Here is a 19,721-nt window from a genome sequence, read left to right on the forward strand (position 1 = left end):
CACCCCAAAATGTATTTACACAGGTCTACAGTTCCAGTTCTAAACCTCAACTAAAGCCATATTTCAGCATTAGTTGCTAAAGCTTTAATCACATAATATTCCCCTACAGCTCAGCATCAGTTTAAGATAGCAGCTCCTCAATATCAATGAGACTGACACAACACAACCTGACCTACATTATTACTACTGTGACTATAATTAAGGTTCATCTTTTTTGCTTTGTAGCAATTTTCGTTAAAAATAATATTTTTCAAAAGGGAGGAAGACCTAACCCTAACCCTGCTGAGAATAATTCAGAATATGGTTCCACGAGTACTAAATGAGGAGGAAAAAAATAGTGTTTGATATTCGTAATGTTTTTTTTAAACAGTGTCCAATGGAGTAAACTGACGAAATATTGTCATTTAGCTATAAGAATATTCTTTAATTTTACCTACATGTAGTCAGAACTGCTTACTTTGCTATTTGCATAGTGTATTTCATGGTTAAATACTCAGCAGTTACCTAGCAACTGACATACAGCATTTGACCTTGGATCTGGACTATTTGAAAGGTATCTTCCTGAGACATGAAAGTCTTTGATAAATCACTTGGTTAGTAATTAGCTCAGCATGTTAATTTAAGCGAGTGATAAAAGGACAACCTAGGAGTCCACCCAGTAAGGCTTACTGGTCAAAAGCTTATGAGATACACACACACACACACCATTTTTATCCCATTATCACGGCACAGGGGAGGGCAAGAGTCACAGCAGGTGACCTAATTTGATCTCACGCTGTAATGAGGATAAAGACCTTTCTAACAGGCACAGCAAAGTGTTATGGGGAATGTTAGGAAAACTCCAAATGGCTCCCTGTTATAGACCTATTACTGTATATGTCCAACAAAGTGGTCTCCATGTAATTCCCTATCTGTCAGATCTCTCATTTGGAGCCAGAATGTATACAACACGGCAAATTATGACAGGAAATTGGTTTGTGTGCAGATCCCCCATCGAACGCTGTCATGCCAATTATCACTTGACATTAGACAGCGGAGGAGTTCTACATGCAACACCTACATGCAGTCATTTATCACTAGCCTGTGAGGTAGAAGCTCAAATAACATCAAATACTCTCCTGCTGAGACACTACTAATTAATAAGAGCCACGGTAAAGGAGCCTCTCCCCTTCTCCTCATTGTGCTTACTTGCTAGGAATCGATTTGTGTCTCTCCTGCTGCCACACTGTCTGACAGATGTCTTTTTGTAGTACAACGCTCACACTGCAAGCAGTCACAGTGTCTGCAGCTGAACCACACCAGACCAGATAAGAGGCATAAGCTGCCCGTTTGGGCTGGAGCATGAAAAAAGCCCTCAGTTGTTCTCCATTGCAGGATATCTTGTCAGGTTACAGAAATTGAGGAAAACCTCTGTTTCTCTTCTTCTAGCCTGTACTTGTTGTAACCAGCCAGAAACTGTATGTTTGTTTTGGTAGCCATGCTAATGGCATGGCTCGATGGTAATGCCTGTCTGTCCACCACTTTGGTCTAGGCTGAAAGATCTCAACACCCATAACAACCATTGGATAGACCGCCATGATATTTTGTCTCTGATGATCCCATTAACTTTTATCTATCAGCAACAGCCGGTCAAAATTTCCAATTATTCAGCGAAACATCTAAAAGGTTTGATGAATTCTTATGACTTGGTGGATCCCTGACATCTCCTCTAGTGCCACCAGAAGGGTTGGCATTTGTGGGTATGAGAGAAACATCTTTATTTATTAATATAATAATATTATTATGTATTCTGGTAGCAGGGTTGCCTCAAGATATATTGTAATAACTTAAGTGATCCCTCTGACATTTCATCTATAGCCACCATCAGGTCAAAATTTCAGTCCAATACTTTGGTTTATGACCAAATACCTTAGAAACATAAATGACATCCTCATCATGCTTAGCTGTACTTCGTGTTTAGCAATAAATATTAGCATGCTAGCACGCTAAACTAAGATAGTGAACATTGCAAACATTATACTAACATGAAATCCACATGGTATCACTGTCACTGTGGGCATGCTGGCAGTATCATTCAGCCCTTGTGCTTGAGCACAGCCTGACAGAGCTTCTGGCATGGCTGTACTCTTGTTTGTTATTATCTCACAAATGTGTCGCGATTAATAAGGCACCACAGCTTAAATGGCAAAACTGGATTTATTATATGCAAAGCTGAGCTAGGCAAGGTTTTTATGTGATTAAACCAGGTGTGTAATTATCTCATCAGGCTCAATCATAAAGTAGGACTGCAGCAGAGAATTGTCTCATCCCAACTACTTGAGACCCTTCGGCTTCAGCATACTCAAAGTTCTGTGCACCAAAGCTAAAAACTCTCTTCCCGCTCTTGTTTGGGGACGTAAAAGTGTCTTATTACACAGAGATCCGAATTTGTGCAATAAGTTCATCTGAGGAGTTTAACCTTTTAACACCTGCTCAAAGCTCACACAGCGGCACAAATAAAGTTCCACAGACATACAGCTTTTCTTAATGTGCGCTCCAATTATGTCTTTGATAAATTAGTAACGATGATCCCTGTTATAATGCTTCACAAATACACAACACTGTGATGTTATAATAGTTTTGACAGTGTGCTGGTTCTCATCAGTGTTTCATTTAATTTAATTAGAGAGGAAAAGATGTGTGTGCTTGCTGAACCAACTGGCAGCTCTGTAAGAACCATAAAAGCAGGGCCTGATGTGGGAAGAACCTGCACAAAAGATCCTGGATCTCTCCAGTATGTCTTGATTGGTGAGGTTTGTTTTAGTCGGCCTTACCTGGTGAGCTGCGAACAGGCAACACATCACCATGATGAACAGGGTGAGGAAAATCAGTCTTTTTGTTTTCACTGCGCACTTTCAATAATTCTTTGGGTTTACACAAAAAAAACAGTGCAGCCAAAACGGATTTTCACAAAGCCAGCGACTCGGTCAGCTAGCTCATCGATCAGGAGTTGCAATGCGGCAAATACTCCCCTGCTGCAATAGTCAAAAACCCCTGAAATATTTCTGAAGGATGAGCGACTCACATTGTTGCTTCTTGTCACACACACAGCACTCTCATACAAGAGTAATTCTGCTTAATGAGGATAATCCCTTAAATCAGGCTTGTATTGTCAGTATTGAGCTTCTCCCATTTTATTTCCTTATCATGCGGATATATCATCGGCATGTTCTGCTGATAAACATCAAAGGCTGAAAGGAGAGGGATTAGGGATAATTGCAGAGAAACAAATCAAATTAAATCATACATGGTGTTTAGGTATCTGGCACTGTTATAGCAACATCACTGTACTCTGTTTGCTTTGTTAGACTGGCAGCTGGAAATATATTGCACATTGCTGTAACTTCTATATAGTCTAAGATTTAAAACTTTAGTGATAAACACTATGAAAAAGATTGGAACACAAACCACCACATCACATATTCTCTCTCACTTTGTTTTCAACACTTCTCTCTAACTCTCCCTGTGATTTCACTGTGAATAATTCCACGTTATTTAAATTTCTGTTCAACGCTGTGCCTGGATCGTGTTTGTGCTGAGATGATATTAGCATTTTGGTTTTCATCTCACCTTCATGGATATTTTACCCAGTTCTGTGGCTGCATTTGTTTCTGGTTCTGTAGTTGTATTTAATATTGTATTTCTGTCTCTTCAGCTTTCTGTTTTGAAGTTTTGCACATAGCCTGAAATAAAAACTAACAATGTTCATTAATAGTGTATCACCACCACTGTGATTTAGCCTCATGGTAGCCAATTTATCAACTCTGTTGCTACAGTGAGATGCTGTAACTTTTAAGAACCCTCAGTTGTATCTCAAGCAGCAAATAAAACTAAATTAATTATGTTTTCCATCCTTTGAAAACAAAGTTAATGTATTGACTGTCAAAACATTTGGTGAGAGCTCAGTGCAGCGGATGCAGATTTGCACTACTTGCTTGTCTGATCTAAATGAGTGTGACGATCACAGCCCATCCCAGACACAACAAACCGTCTCCCTGCCCTATGAGCTGTGTGCTGTGGCTAATCAATTCATGTGCTAGTTAACATATGATGTCATCAGGCAACTTCATGTGACTCCAGCCAATGCTTTCATTAAAGGGGCAGCTCACCCTAAAAATCAAAAGTCTATATTTTTTTCTCTTGTAGTGCTATTTATCCATCCAGATTGTTTTGATGTGAGTTGTCGAGTTCTGGAGATATCAGCTGTAGAGATGTCTACTCAGCTTGTGCTGCTGAAAGCATCTGAAAAACTCCAGAAATGATGACCCAGTTAGTGAAGATAATGCAGGAGAACTTATAATTTTGCAAAATTGTGATGTGGATTATTCTACTTTCTGTATGAAGTGACCCAAAAGCATATTGTATCTAATTTATACTGAATAAGACCTGAAGTTTGCCATCTGTGTTGGGGTCAAGGGTCATTTTTGATGGGTTGTCATTCTCAAGAGGATGGGTCTTACCAAATACAACCTTGTCAAAGCATAAAAGCAAGAGGGGAGAGTAGAGAGACATGGATGCATGCAACAAGTCTGACAAATTATAACAAAATATGCTGTTTGTGTATCTCCTCTAAAACAACACACAGAAGCTTCTTCTGATCTGTTGGCCCTGTCAGCCAGGCGGCATCCTTTTGTCTGATGATCTGACGATGCTATGGTCAAGGTTTGATGTGGAGTGTTTGGCTTTGTTATGAAAGGGTGAAGATCAGTTTCTACAGTCAGTGAAGTGAAGTGTGTGAGATATTTCTGCTGGTGTGCACACGGCATTTCAAAAGCCCCACCCTCCACCCCAAAATACACCTGTAGGGTCTGAGTCTACGGGTCCTGCTCGAACAGAACTAGTTGGTCAGAAATCAAAAGTGACCACAGTTGTTCCGAACTGCCACATTCAAAGGTGGAGTGAAAAGCCCGCCATCACTGAAACGGGAGGAAAGCAACATTACTGAAATATGGTTTCAGACAGTCTCTCCTGGAAGGACAGGTTGTGTTGCACTTGGTTGTACACATGGAAGCGGCAAAAATAGTTGTGTGAGAAAGGAAAAAAGAGCTAGAGAAAGAAGTTCAGACCCAGCTTACTTTCCGGATGATTGCTGCATGAACAGGGTGTGAATGCCAGATTGTCAGCGTGTGAAAGTTACAGAAATGTTGGGAAACAGCCCCTCCGAACGACGTCTGAAAGGTGTTTGAGGGAGAAGGCTTCCAAAGCTATTTGACCATCCAACAAGCACTTTTGAAGAAGTGCACTGGGAGCTTAGGATGTTCCCCTGAGGGCGAAGTTATCGTCACAGCTTGGCGCTTTGCTGTGAACACTGAAGCCTGACAACCCTGTTTAGTACACAAATTTGTTCTAACTACATAATTAGGTCTTGGGTCAAAGTGTTTATTGGTAACTAACAGTCTGACGGCTGAACATGCTTTTATTAACCTGTGTCATACACCCGTTTGTGTCTGAAAGTGTTATATGTCTATGTTGGTTACAAACAACAATGATGGAGAATCACTCAGAGGACAGTCTGTGGGTGGCTTGTTTATCTATAATCTTTATTAACTCCTGCACGTTGAAGGAGTGTTTTGGATTAAACTCTTCCATATAAATTGTGCCTGCAGATAAAGACAAAAACTACACAATTTTATGTTATCGAAAAACACGAGACGGACAGATTAGATTTGTTTTTAAAGGTAAGGTCCAATTAAAAGTGCAAGAGTAGTACTTTCTTTGGTATAGTTGAAGGCACGACTTTATTTCTGTTCATAAAACATAAAGGATAAGTACTTACAGTAAGAATTTGCTGTACTTTCAATCTGTTTTATGTTGTGTAAGACTCTTCCAGTAAGAGAGGCCGATAAAGCATTATGTTTTTAGTGCTGCTGTATACTTGGTTTGCAAATTCTACTAATTCATTTAATTCGACTACGACAATAAAACCCAAAGAAAAATGGGCACAATAAACGGCCACTGAAAGAAAAACATTTTGTAGCAATAAATGCTAAAAACCCTGCAGGATCCTGCAGGGACTGGCCAGAGGTCTGGTTCAGGTGGGGAATCCTCAGTGTTTGTGTGAGGGTCAGGCAGCAGGGGACATGCTTGACAGAGGTCACAACAGACAGTGGGTCATAAATATGGGAGACAGGCTGATCTGGCCTATGACAGGGAAAGGGCGGCTCTACAGTAATGGGTGATAAATGTCAGAGCCTCCCTACAGCCTCAGATGAGCGATTGTTAAGCAGCTTCCCAGAGCCTGAGCTGCTAAAGCCTCGAGACAGACTGACAAGCAGTAAAGGAAACATTTAAACGGATAGAACGGCTTGTTTGGATGACCCCTCCTTCCTCGCTGTCGCCATGGGCAAAACGAGAGAGGTGATTAATCAGGTTGTTAGCATGTTTGATGGAGAGGAGAGGAGAGGAGGACTCCATGTGCTGAGAGGAGAGGAGAAGAGAGTGTGAAAGGTAGAAAAGTGAAGAGGAGAGTACCTCCGCTGTGATTCATCAGGGGTTACTGATCCTCTGGGGAGCAATAATTTTTAAAGTAACGGGCCATGATTGCAATAATGTCCCCATAGCAACTATTATCTTTAATGACTATTATTATGACTGTCATAAAATGGAGACTGGAGCAAGTCTAACTAAAATATAGTCTTCACTGATCAAAGACTAGAGAACTTGATTTTCAATTTCAAAGGGTCGATGGGCAAAAAGCAGAATTGAACGTATGCATTGAAAACAAAAAAGCAGGATGTATTTATTGCTGTTAGTCTGTTTCATTCTATGTATTACTTACTTGTAAGGAATCATGCACAAGAAACCTTAAATTCATACAAAAAGAAGAGACACTTCGTACCACATTTAGCTGCTACCTACTTCCCATCAGCAGCCATTACACCCAAACCTATGCAATATAAATACCCCCTGTCAAGAGGCATATTCTTGTTATTTAAGGTCACCTCTTTGGGACAAATATGGATCCATTGTTAAGGAATGCTGGGTAACAATGTCTTCAAAAGTTTAATTGGTTAATTGTTCAACAAAATGAAAAAAAGACTAGACTTACACTTGGAGACTCTGGGGACTTTCCTCTTATTCTCGCCACCACCTGAACCACCACAGCCGTCCTCGTCATCACAGTCACCGCTGTAACGTCCCTCTGTGTCTCCACTTCCTGTTTCAATCTGGTCCAGCGACCCCAGTTTAGGAATGGACTTTCCCTGCAACAGCTGGTTGTTAATGGAGACACAGAGAAATAAACATTTTTTTTGAGAACAGTTTAAAGTAGTTTTAACTCTGTTTGTGGGCCCACACTTTAAAAGTTTTTGTATGCCCTGCTGCAAGAAGCATTAGAGCTACATTATGTGTATATCATATTCACATTCAATATTCACAGCACTGAACAAGGTCCTCTCATGGCAAGGACAGTACAGAATATGCTATCAGAAAATGAAGAGAAAATGCAAAGAGCTCCTGATTATGCTGCTAATCAGCCACACTCCTCTTAAGTAATTAAAAACTGCAGATCTACAGACTGGCTGCACTGCAAATGGTATATTTTCATAAAACTTTTTGCCCACATTTCTGCTGAATCCTGATCTTCTTAATAGGAGTGCTTTCAACATTAAAAATGAGAAGTTAGAATTTAGAAGTTAAATTCAGTTTTATGGGGTAAGTAAAATAATAAAATACACATTCTTAGGCGACTGAATTAAAGTTCATCATACTGACTATGAGCATCAATAATTATCCCGATGGCCACCAACTTCAAACTACACTTAAATCAATCCATAGCGTGAATTTACAAGACGCTCACCCCTCTTGGCCGCAGTGGCCCGCGGGGCAGCTAAACTTTCCGCTGTATTGCTGTGCAGCAGAATCTCAAAGACTTTGTGAACTCGATACCAGGGGAAATGCATACGCTAATTGGCTCATTTAAATTCATGGTGCGTCACTGGAAACAAGAGGCACTGCTTTGTGTTGATCAGAAAGGTAGTGTCTATGCTAATTAGTTACTGTTGTGGTTCAGTGCAGGGGAGCAAAAGTGTCAGGGTTGCTGCCATGGCTGAGCTGGGACATATCTGTGCCGATAATTATCCTGTCTGGGGTCTCTGCTCCTCAGTGGTGACAGGTTAGAAGATGGAAAGTGTTGAGAGTTTGGACAGAACGCAAGCGCTCCTTCTGTGTGTGTAATTGGCATGATTTTCTTTGTTTTCATATCAGAGATCGGATCAAACTTTCATGAATCGTGTGATAATGAGTTTCTGCGTGCCTGAGATTAGCCTGGTCTGGGAGTTTGACTGAATTTGAACTTTGTGCCCTACAATCCGGGCGGTGGAGCACCGCTTGAGGGCTCAGTATGTTCAGTTCAAAGGCTGCCGACTCTGAACCCGTTACAGAGGAAACCGCATCTTGAAGTAATTAGCCTTCACATATGAGACAACATCCAGCCTGAGCTTTGTGATGCACTTATTTGTGGTTTGCAAGGAGGTGAAAGGCAAAGATGTATGTATAAATAAGCCTGTGTATACACGTACGTGAGTGTAAGAGGAAAACGTGTTGTTTTCTTTCACACGTAAAGATGTAAACTCGACCACACGACTACAGGGTCAAAATCACAACTTTATTCTCTACAAACTTTGATGTGTGAGGAGAATCACTGGACTTGATCACAGCTCTACTGACTTTGATAATCTGAAACATTTTCCAATTATTTACTTGACCAAATGTATATTTTCTATTCCCAGTTCACTCCTGCAAGTTGGAGGAACAGGGACCAAAATGAAAGGATAAGGCCAGTGATATTCTGTATTCTTATTACCAACAAAACTCATTAAAAGATCAAAACCATCAAGGTCACTAACCAGCATTGCCTGTGTAGCCACAGCTGGAATAAGCTCATTTCTCTTTGTCATGTAGCTCCACTGTTATTTAAAATCTATCAAGAACACATTAGTGAGTGCTACTGTAGCACCAGGTGATATGTTCCCTCATTAACTGTATGTTATTTTGAGCTGCTCGCACATACACCATCCTGCTGCCATAAATACAGCTTTCAAAGTCTTCAATCAGGATTTTTGAGGAAATTATTTACCTGGTTTTTTAAAAATTAAAGTATTCCCAACCTAGTTTTAAAGATCCTCACTTAGAACCACTGGGCTTGGAGTCAATAGCCACAGACAAGGCAGGAAAGTGTTGTGTGATCTGCAGACACATTGTTGGATTTGATCTTTTCATGGGTTTTGTTAACAGTAACAAACATTGTGGACCTCCTGTGTTATCCTTTAACATTGTGAACATTATCGGACAATACACTGACTGACATGAACAGAGCATAAACAAAAAAAGAGTTTATGCAAATAAGGAGATGAGAGGGATAATGAAACTTCATCTTCATGAATGAACAGATTTGCTTTTCATCCAAAAAAAAACTGTGCTTTTGGTTTGTGTGGTCACTGCCAGATGACATGATTTGTATCAAACTCTTGTTAGCTAGTGATATTAACAGTAAACTCATTTGCTGAACACACACCGGTCATATTTGACCGAGTCTGCCGATCAGCAAGCTAATCAATACTTCTACTCTTCGGGATCAGGGGACGGACTGCCCTGTGTTGCATTGAGCAGCTGTACTGCTCTTTCTGACACACAATGAAGCATGCCTGAATAGCCTTATTGTGTTATTAGCCACATTTCTGTGACTGACATGGGACTTTGTCTCACACTGGCTGTTCTGATTCGTTCAGTGCATGTCTTGATGAGAAATTGCTCTGAGTAGACACCCTTGGGCAAGCCTCTGCCTGCTGCTGCATTGTGTGAAGAGTAATGATGTCAAAAAGTACCAATCACTAGAGCAATCACAAGATATTTGAGGTTATTTTATGAGCTCTCTATTCAGTTACACTAAACTCTATATGCTCCTAATTCTCAAATAGCTGCAATCATTAACCTGAACTAAGAAGGGAACCAGGCCTCTATTTGACATACAGTGCTATTAGGGACAAGTCTTTATATGTGATTCACGCTGCTTTATTATTATTACCATTTGCTGTGTTAAATTGCTGTAGCTGCCTGTGTTTCATTAAAACACGTCTAACTGGAATTGGTCAAAGAAAACTGAACTTTTGGTGGAATAGGGACTTACTGTACTAATTAAATTCCCATTTCCTTCAGTGGCTCATCTGCTAAAACTGTTAAAGCTGTTAAAAGGTTTTCCGTGTCTTAATGTACAGTGGTGGCCATCCCTCTGGCACCAGTGCCACCTTGAATTTCTTTCATGTAACAGGCTGATTGGAAGACATACAGAATACAGGGCTTTCACACCAAAACTGCAAGTTTGACATTGTGCAGAACAAGGCAATTATTTCCCATGAAGAGAGCGGCTACACTCTCTCACACTGCTGCACAAGCTATAGAAGTGCCCAGTACATGTTAAGCACAACGACCCTGATTCCAAAAATGTTTTAACGCCATTTTAAACATGAATAAAAACAGAATGCAATCATTTGCAAATGTGTTTACTGACAACTTTTGTGGTGTTCTTGAGCCCATGCAGTAATATCCTTTATCCAATCATGTGTTCACTGAGCCTTTCGTGGATGCTCCTTTCATACCCAATCATGATACTGTCACCTGTTACCAATCAACCTGTTTACCTGTGGAATGTTCCAAACAGGTGTTTTTGGAACATTCCACAACTTTCCCAGTCTTTAGTTGCTCCCGTCCGAGACTGTTTGAAACGTGTTGCTGCATCAAATTCAGAATAAGCAGATATTTACAAAAATCAATGAAGCTGATCAGATAACACATTAGGTATATTGTCTGTGTGCTGTTTTCAATTGAGTACATGTTAAAAAGGATTGGCAAATTGTCAAGTTCTGTTTTATTTGTGTTTTACAGTCCATCTTTTTTTGGAATCAGGGTTTGTGACCAGAGATTGACTACATTAAACTCTGACTCCAAACACACTGACCTCTACCGCAAGTGTCCAATGGGATTCTGTCATTGATGAGAGGCAGAATAAGTCATGGTGGAAAAAATGCCAGAAAAGTTCATTTTCTGCTCCTCCGCAAGGCAATGATTATTGTGATTATTCCATTCTAAGGTAGCTGCAGAATCCTAGTTAGCTCCTTTGTAGGATTTTGTGCTGCTCTTCATTCTGCACAAACCATCTGCTCTTTATGCATTTAATCTGAAATGGTCACACAATATTTAGTGGCTTGTGTAACCACAGGCTTTTAGCGATTGACAAATGGCTTTCATGCTAGTGCTGATCCACCTCAACTTTGTAAAAATGTCAGATTGAACACTATTGGATTCAACTATTGGCTGGATTGTCATTACATATGTCACAAATTTCCATGTAGGCATGAGGATGAATCCTCTTGACTGTGGTGATCTCCAAACATTTCCTCTAGCATCATCATCAGTGCTAATTGGCAAATGCTAGCATGCTAACACACTAATTTAAGATGATGAAGGGATGATGAATATTGTACCTGCTAAAGTTTAGGATGCTAGCACTGCCGTTTTGAGCATGTTAGCATGCTGACATTACCGCTTATCTCATCCCAATTCTCACTGGTCCTTTTGGGTGATTTATTTGTTTACTGGGACATATTTGTTGTTGGTTTGTATCTAAACTCACTGCTGTACATATGACAAACTTTTTCATAATAACAGCTGCCTCCTCGGGAAATCATAACAACGAGTGTAGTTCGTGAGGCTTCTAAACAAAAAAAAATTGCCACGGGGACCAAGCCTTGGCTCAACTTTCATCACCGCACCTTGGAGAGTATACTGACAGGCTGCATCACAGTATTTGTTCTGGCAGATTTGACTGTACAGGACTAGAAACTGCAGCAGAACACTGTAAAAGCTAGCATCAAAAATTTACTGTCACAGACCTCCTACGACTCTATGATATCTTCATTACCCGCTGCATAAGGAAAGCCCAAAGCATCATCAAGGACACCAGTCATTCAGCCCACACGCGATTCTCACTCCTGCCATCTGGAAAACGCTACCAGAGCATTAAATCACGCACCACCAGTTTCAAAGACAGTTTCTTCCCACAGGTAGAATAATGAATAGTACGCACACACACACAGCCACACACACACAAATATGTACACAAACAGACACTAGCACTGTGCCTATGATGTGTATGGCTCTGTGTTTATTGTGTATTTTCTGAGGTATCACTTAATCATGCTATCCATTGTGTTTTTTTTTTACTTCTTGTTCAAGGTTGAAAGTGTCACCATGCAGAAATTGTATTTTTAACACAGATGAACTTGATAAAGGCATCAGCCCCTGGAGTTAAACTGAAGCAGGTGGAACTAAAACAGTAAAAGTAATTAAACTGTATATCATGTATTCCTGGCTTTCAGTGTACTTTTTTGACTTACATATAGAGCCATTAAAAATACTGAATGATTCAATTTCTGTAAATATTATAATACAATAGGGAAAATTAGTTTCTAATACTTGAAATGTTCACTCAGCTGCCAATTTGTGACCTCAAGCCATTAAGGCATGTGCTTTAGCTGCATCTGCACTAATGGAACAAGGCATCGGCCATGTTACATCTATCTTGTAAATGCAAGGGCATTATCAATATGTTCATCCTGCCTACACAAACATTCAGTCTGCATCTCCTGTGGTGGTTTTCCCAAAAAAAACAAAGTTTCAGATCACCTGCCAGTGACGAGTAATAGCACATGTTCATGGTCAATTAAAATGTACAGCGCAGATTATGTATAGGGTACATTTCCTAGAGACGTGCAGGATGTCATGTGGCAAAGTGAATCACACCTCCAGCGATCCAAGAGATGAATCAAGCCGTGTGTGGATTTTGAAGATCATTAGTATTCTCTTGGAGCACATACTTCTAGACAGTGGAGGAGAGATCTTACAATGATCATATTTGCCAGTCAGAGGAGAAAAGTGTCAGGATGTGAGTCGGCTCCCAAGACACACTCTGTCATTTTCCATCTCCCTCACTGCAGTGGCAGCACTGACAGGATGTTTATCCAGACCAAATGCAGCAGCAGCAAAGAGGCAGCAGGTCAGTGAGTGAGAGGCCAGAGTAGAAAGCAGAGTATAATGTGAATTTTAGAGTAGCACTGTCATTCAAATGAACCCTCTGTCCTATGACTCAATGTGGGATAATGCTGCAGATATTCCATAATTTGCTTATTGCCAGCAAATCCCATGAAAAGACCAAAACCAGCAATGAAGTGATCCTACTAGCATGTAAAGCCTGATACAGGTTATTTCCCTCTGCAACAGCCCACTCTTAGCCAAAAACTATTAAAAACTCATCATTGAGCAACAGCTCTGCACTGGGGACGTGCTCCCTCTATACAATGAACATGGTAGTCTATTTGAGACAATCCCACTCACACTGCCCCGCTGCTGGGAATACTCGCTACAGCACCGAATGTGTGTTAATCCACCGTTGAAAATAGTCCTCGACAAATATACTTACTTCTGTTTGGGTAACATTTGCAAAAAAATAAATAAAAAATACAGCGCCATAGATTCATGACCTATTTTTAAAGATTTAAGTCTTCAGTCAGAAGCGATGGGCTTGAGGCTGCATCACAAATATGGTGGGGAAATCAGAAAGTATTGAGAGATGTCGAGCAATGCCAGTCGTATTTATCCTTTCAATCATACTTTAGTTCTTATGAGCACGTATGGTAGGAAAAAAAGTGAACATTTAAACACACTGATAAAAATAATAGTGAATACCGTGAATTTGTTCAAAACGAGCATTTTTCATCAACTTGAATAACGCAACTGGCCAATTCCTCAAAGAGGCTTATGCTGCTGCTGCTGCTGCTGCTGCTGCTCAAGCTGGATTTTAATCATGGATAAGCACATGCAATCATTTAAGATAACATTGTTATCTACAGGTACACAGCTTGGCTGGATTTGTCTTGGAATGTTTTTATTTACCGCGGTTACCTCACGGGTATAATGAATGACACAATGAGCGTGGGTTAAAAAACATCATGACGCTGCAGGCTTTGGTGTTTGTCTCCAATTAATTATTAAGATTTGCTTTCACTTTCCAAGTGTATCTGACTTCAGATTCCTCGGTGAATACCAACATGAATTGATCGAACAAACTGGATGTGTAAGTCATATTCTTCTAATACTTCTAATACAGTCAAACTTCTAATACAGTCAAATATAAATGCATGTTTTGGAGCACAACAAATAAAATGTGAATATTTTTTCTGTGTTAATCCTTTGGACTAAAAGCAGAGGGGCCCTGAATAATTCACAAGCAAAACTGCTGGTCAACCACCACATCAATGACTGGTAAATAATTCAGCCTGCAGACTGGGTGAGGAGCTGCTCGCTCCTGATTTTGATTGAGAGACACAGGGACAGGGCCTACTTATAGATTCTTGATGGGTTTTACCACATCAAGAGGAGAGGACAGCCAAGGAGGAGAGGAGCCAACAAATAATTCATAGCAAAGAGCTGCTGATGAGGAAGATGATGAAATCTAGAGTTTGTATGCTTAGATTGCATGATGAATTTGTCAATAGCTGCATTGCTGTTTTGTGTCTTCCTGCAGGCCCTGCCGTGGAATAGCAATGATACATTTCCATTTGGTTCTATGGAAACTGTGAGCACTTTCCACACTTGAGTTAGTCAAGGTCAGGGACAAATAAATGGAAATAGTAAAGAACATTTCTGATATGTAGATGAAAAACATGAAAATCGACATTTGCCTGGGTGCATCATTCTTATCCTCATAAAAATGCCCCAACAGCGGCGTCTTTTAAGGTAGTAGAATTTCACCTTTTGCCTCAGCCTGCCATTCATGCCCATATGCACATGTACTTTAAGGTAAATCTCATCATATTAATGAGGTGTGCCAATACTGTAGTGATTTATAGAAGTAATATACTGTGTAGTGCACATCCAGATGTGCCCACAGTCATTCATGTGAACCGTGGAATGAGTGTGTGCACTGGTATATGTAATTGATGTTTTTCCTGGTCATAAACTGAGCTGCCATTAACCCCCTCACTCACACTCACTCACACACACACACACACACACACACACACACACACACACACACACACACACACACACACACACACACACACACACACACACACCCTCTATACTTCCTCCTCTTGCATCTAGTACTCATCTACCACACATAAATCCAATAAATTTAAATTTCAAGGAATCACCATTTAACACTAGCTGTATTTCAAATCTGAATGTGACCCACATATCCTCCTCAAACCCCAGTTTCCATCTTCAACAGCGCATTGTCGGTGAATTACATGATTGCCACTTCCTGAGACTGCCTGGCGTGTATTCTGTCTGCCTAATAACATGTGCGATCAACATGTTTGAGACAGCAGAGGAATAAAACGCTGGGGTTAAAAATGTATTGTTGACAATTCAGGTCATACACAGGCTGACACTTGCTGCTCTTCACCAGCTAATGAGATACCAATCAGAACTATTTGCAAATCAGACCCATTTGCAAATCAAGTCCCAATGAGATGATAATGCAAGGCAGACTCAAGGACTGAGAGCACACAAGCTGTTAAATGAATAGTACTGGATGTATGATATGAAGGTCTACAAGTCACAAGATTTCATCTTCCTCTATGTTGCTATCCAGCATTAAAGCGCAGTAAGTAATTTCTATAGCATTTCTGACGGAACAATACAGTACACTTCAGGCTCTATAGGAACCATTTTATAAGCCGTGATGATCAATCTGGTCTATTTAAATCATTTGCTTCTTCAGAAAGTAAGAGTTCAACAGCATGAGTGTAATTTTCATGACAGCAGGGTTTCCCTGTGAGGCAGCCTGCCTTGGAAAAAGAAATAGTTCATACATAACAGTCCATGTAAGTCCTCATTAAAATGACTGCAAATAAAACTACTCATACAGAACAGATTATTTTTATCATGTATCAGTCCACAAAGGCTCCAAGAGATGTGACCCCTGCATCATTTTAAACACAATAAAAAATACAATGTAAGAAGTCCAGTTTAATGATTAAAGGCCCATCAGATACCAAAGCACTGTGCAGGGGTTTGAAATACTCACTGACAGCCTTGATGTGGTGTCTCGGCATGGTGGTATTTCAGGTTCAACAGCTTTATAAACTTTGTGAAACACTGTCTTGAACGAATTCAAAATTACTCAGGCCTTCTGCAAATTCGACCAAACGTTACACATTAAGTTCTTTCTTTTTGCAAAAAACACATTGGCAATTTGTCCCGGCGTGTTGGATATCACTGTTCAGCTGCCACGCCGGTTACAAACACATTTGGTCTTTGCAAAAGGAAATGACATTTGCGTATTTGCACAGTGCGGGGAGTGAGATCTGATCACAAACGCCCACTTGAGATGCGTTGTAATGCCAGGTGTGAACAGCCTCTGTGTCGCTCTTAGTCTCGCTAACATCAGATGAATTCAGGTCAGACTTTGTGCAGCACTAAAACAACATCATACAAATTCTGCCTTTGCAGCTGAAAAAGGACATTCCTTATTTGCACAACCACATTAGCATTTGTACTCACTTGCTGTCCTCCTCTGGTGAGACGTATACAAATACACACCACTTTTTAAATCTTATTTGCAAAGCTCAGTGATGTTTGGACAAATTATGTAATGCTTTCAAATCCTGTCTGTTTCTAATCTGATATGAGCCGTTCAAGTAGCACAACAAAGCACTTCCTCTCCAGAGCCAGTTTGACCCATTGACGGAGTGAAATTTGGATTGAGTGTACTTGAGATGCTCCTACAATTATTTTTGGATTATTTGCATCTTTAATTCCCGTAAAGCTCAAACAAAACCTTGGAATAGTTTACAGAAAAGAACATCTCATTGATCACAAGATCTAGAAAACAGGCAAGGTTCAGTATTTACCCTACTGTACAGGCACAGCATCTTTATTTTTATTTTGTCAGCATGTGCTGGAGGCAGAGCTGGCACAGACCAGGAGGATTTGGCAAACAGCTCTTGCGCAGAAGGGCAAATGTTGAGTTTCAACACAAGTAGATTTTTACTACAAACTCAAACTTTTGAGGGCTTTCCCTTTCACAAAAACGGCTCTTTGAACACTACTGAAGGCAGCTGTCACACTTCACCCAATCACTTCCCCACAAGTTCAAAATGGCCGCAGTCAACAATCTCAACAGGCAAAGTCAATGGAAAAAAATGGAGTGCAGATGTGATCGGGTTAGCAGCCTCTCCAAACTTTGTTCTGAATTATTAAAGATGGACTTGGTGACTAATAGATGTAAAATCTTCCATTCAATTTCATTAGAAATCTGTTTAAAGTCACAATCTGGAAGACTTTGATTTAAATAAATGTTTGTTAAGTCACTAGCTATGCTGAATGAGGTAACATAATGGCAACTAATCCTTTTGCCCCAGATGAAAGTATTGTAGTATTGATATATTTGTAGTAATACAAACTGAGTGTCAGTCACTGAAACAAAATGTATAAAGTTATTGCTAGTGCAAACCAAACATTTCCTACTGTTTCAGCTTGTAATGGCTGCAACTGCTGCCGCACAGCTTGCATGAGTGTTGATAACCCTCCTAAACTCACCTTAGCTTTCCTTACATTTAATCATTCATTTGGGGGCACATTTAGTTATTTTCTGTACAGTCACACTGCAGTTTGTCTTTTGAGTTACCAGTGTTGGGCTTCCGGCTGCTGCTGGAGGGGCATCTGGACAGGCCTGAGCAAAACATGCGGCCGCTTGAACAGAGCTGTTAAATACAGGAAGTGGCCAATCGGACTGTACCAAGTGCCTGCAGCATGAGGGGGCATTCAGCAGGCTTAGTTGAGGATTTTCTTTATTTCTTTAAATTACAGTAGGATTTTGGGGGGGTTGTTTAGGTTAATTTTTAAAATATTCTGACTGACAGACTAGTTGTCCTGTGTTGTTTTATTTGCAGTGTAGTTGGGAACGTTTGGTTTTGTTATCCTCTTTGTCTCACAAATGGTCGGATCGACCAATATATATGTTCCCCTTTGTGTGCAGCTTGTGGGGTAAGTTTTGTCTGTTCAGTTATTCTGTTTCAGTTTAAGATTGTTTAAGTGATAGCCTGAGTTAAGTTCTGTCTAGTTGACCTCTTTTATGGGCCCAGAACTTTTATGTATTGACTAATTTTTGTGCAAATAAATCCACCTGGGACTCCTGTATCTGACTTGTATTGTGAAGTAGTCACAGCAAAATGCAGTGCGTTTGTCAGTGAGTTTCGCACTTACTGCTATCGATCATTAAAAATGCATTTAGAAAATAAGACAGTGGTCATTTTCAGCATTTTAAAAAAAGATCACATTGAAATATTTCACGGAGTAATGGAACAAGAAGAAGCAGCCACATTGAGATGTTAGATGAAGAGCTGCAGGCGACTGCACACCAACTTCAACTTCTCAGCAAGGAAAAAAACTCCCTTCACAGTGCCCTGCTGTTCACAGCGCAGCATAAAATCACATCATGATTGCTCACATTATGATGGAAAAATTATTGGCTGACTACTTTTTTTGAATTACAATGGTTTGATAAGCTGCCCCCAGACTTATGTGACCTGTAGTATTAAACCGCATTTGCTGTTACCTCCAGTAACGACAGGTGCCACCAAATTAAGCGGGACTGAAAACTTTGAGATTGGCATATGACTTGTTGCTCAAGAGCACCCAAAATACAAAGCTCCATCTACTCTGTTAAGCTCCAAGGAACATCATACAGATCAGAAATTGTTGATTTATAGCTGGATAATTGGTGGGACTCCAGCATTTTAGTATTTAGTATTTTAGCGGATTTAGCTTAATCTGTTAGGGTGTCAAATTTCACCACCACTCAAGGCCTAGAGTGTACAGCAATGCTAGCAGCGCTGTCACACAAAAGGTACAAAAGTACTTTGAGCTCAATGTTAACATGTGCATGCTAACATTGTCACAATTACAATGCTAACACGCTGATGTTCAGAAGGCAATTTTAGCATGGTCACCATATTAGTTTAGTGTGCTACTTGCTGATGAGCACGAAACACAGTGTACATTTAAGTCAGGATTCTGACAGGATATACAGCATAATATGGAGAAAATGCACATGTTGTGAATCAGTTTTGACTGAAAGTCTGTTGAGGTTGTCTTTTCCTGCATTTATTAGTTTAGTTGACAGGGACCATCTACAGAACCGGTTATATACCAGAGTTAGCTAAAATAGCTAATTTGCATCTGTGGTCATCTGTTCAGCAAATTCCTTAAACATATTTACATTTAAGTGGGTTCACAGTTGGCTGATTTTTTTTAAGGGAAATTAACAGCCAACGAGTCAGTGTTAAAAGATTTTTAAGATATTCATACCAAACACTCATTCATGTATTAATAAATGACATCTATCTTATTTTCAATTAAATTTGGAAGAAATGTTCTTGGAAGAAACTGTTTGACAGACATTGTGCATCTGCTCTGTCACTGACTGAAAACGGAGCATTATTCCAAAACTGAAGCAAAAAACACAACGCAGATAAACCGTGGCTATACTGCAATATGTCGTTTCTTTTGTACAAGCTGTGAAAATGTGAAAATCAAATGTCACACTGTGAGGGCTTTGTTTTTCTCACTGTTTGTTGTTTGCTGCACGTCAGACTCAGTTGGTTTGTTCACAGACCACA

General features: G+C 40.1%; 1 protein-coding gene across 1 annotated transcript in view; it reads right to left on the reverse strand.

Moving 5' to 3' along the window:
- gpc5a (glypican 5a) overlaps positions 1–19,721 on the reverse strand; it is a 121,250-nt gene that overhangs the window by 41,800 nt on the left and 59,729 nt on the right. Inside the window, exon 8 of the mRNA XM_076730204.1 lies at positions 7,088–7,250. Coding sequence (XP_076586319.1) covers positions 7,088–7,250 — 163 coding nt within the window. The remainder of the gene's footprint in view (positions 1–7,087; positions 7,251–19,721) is intronic.

Source organism: Chaetodon auriga, chromosome 1 (genome assembly GCF_051107435.1).
Source record: "Chaetodon auriga isolate fChaAug3 chromosome 1, fChaAug3.hap1, whole genome shotgun sequence".
NCBI classification, from domain to species: Eukaryota; Metazoa; Chordata; class Actinopteri; order Chaetodontiformes; family Chaetodontidae; genus Chaetodon; species Chaetodon auriga.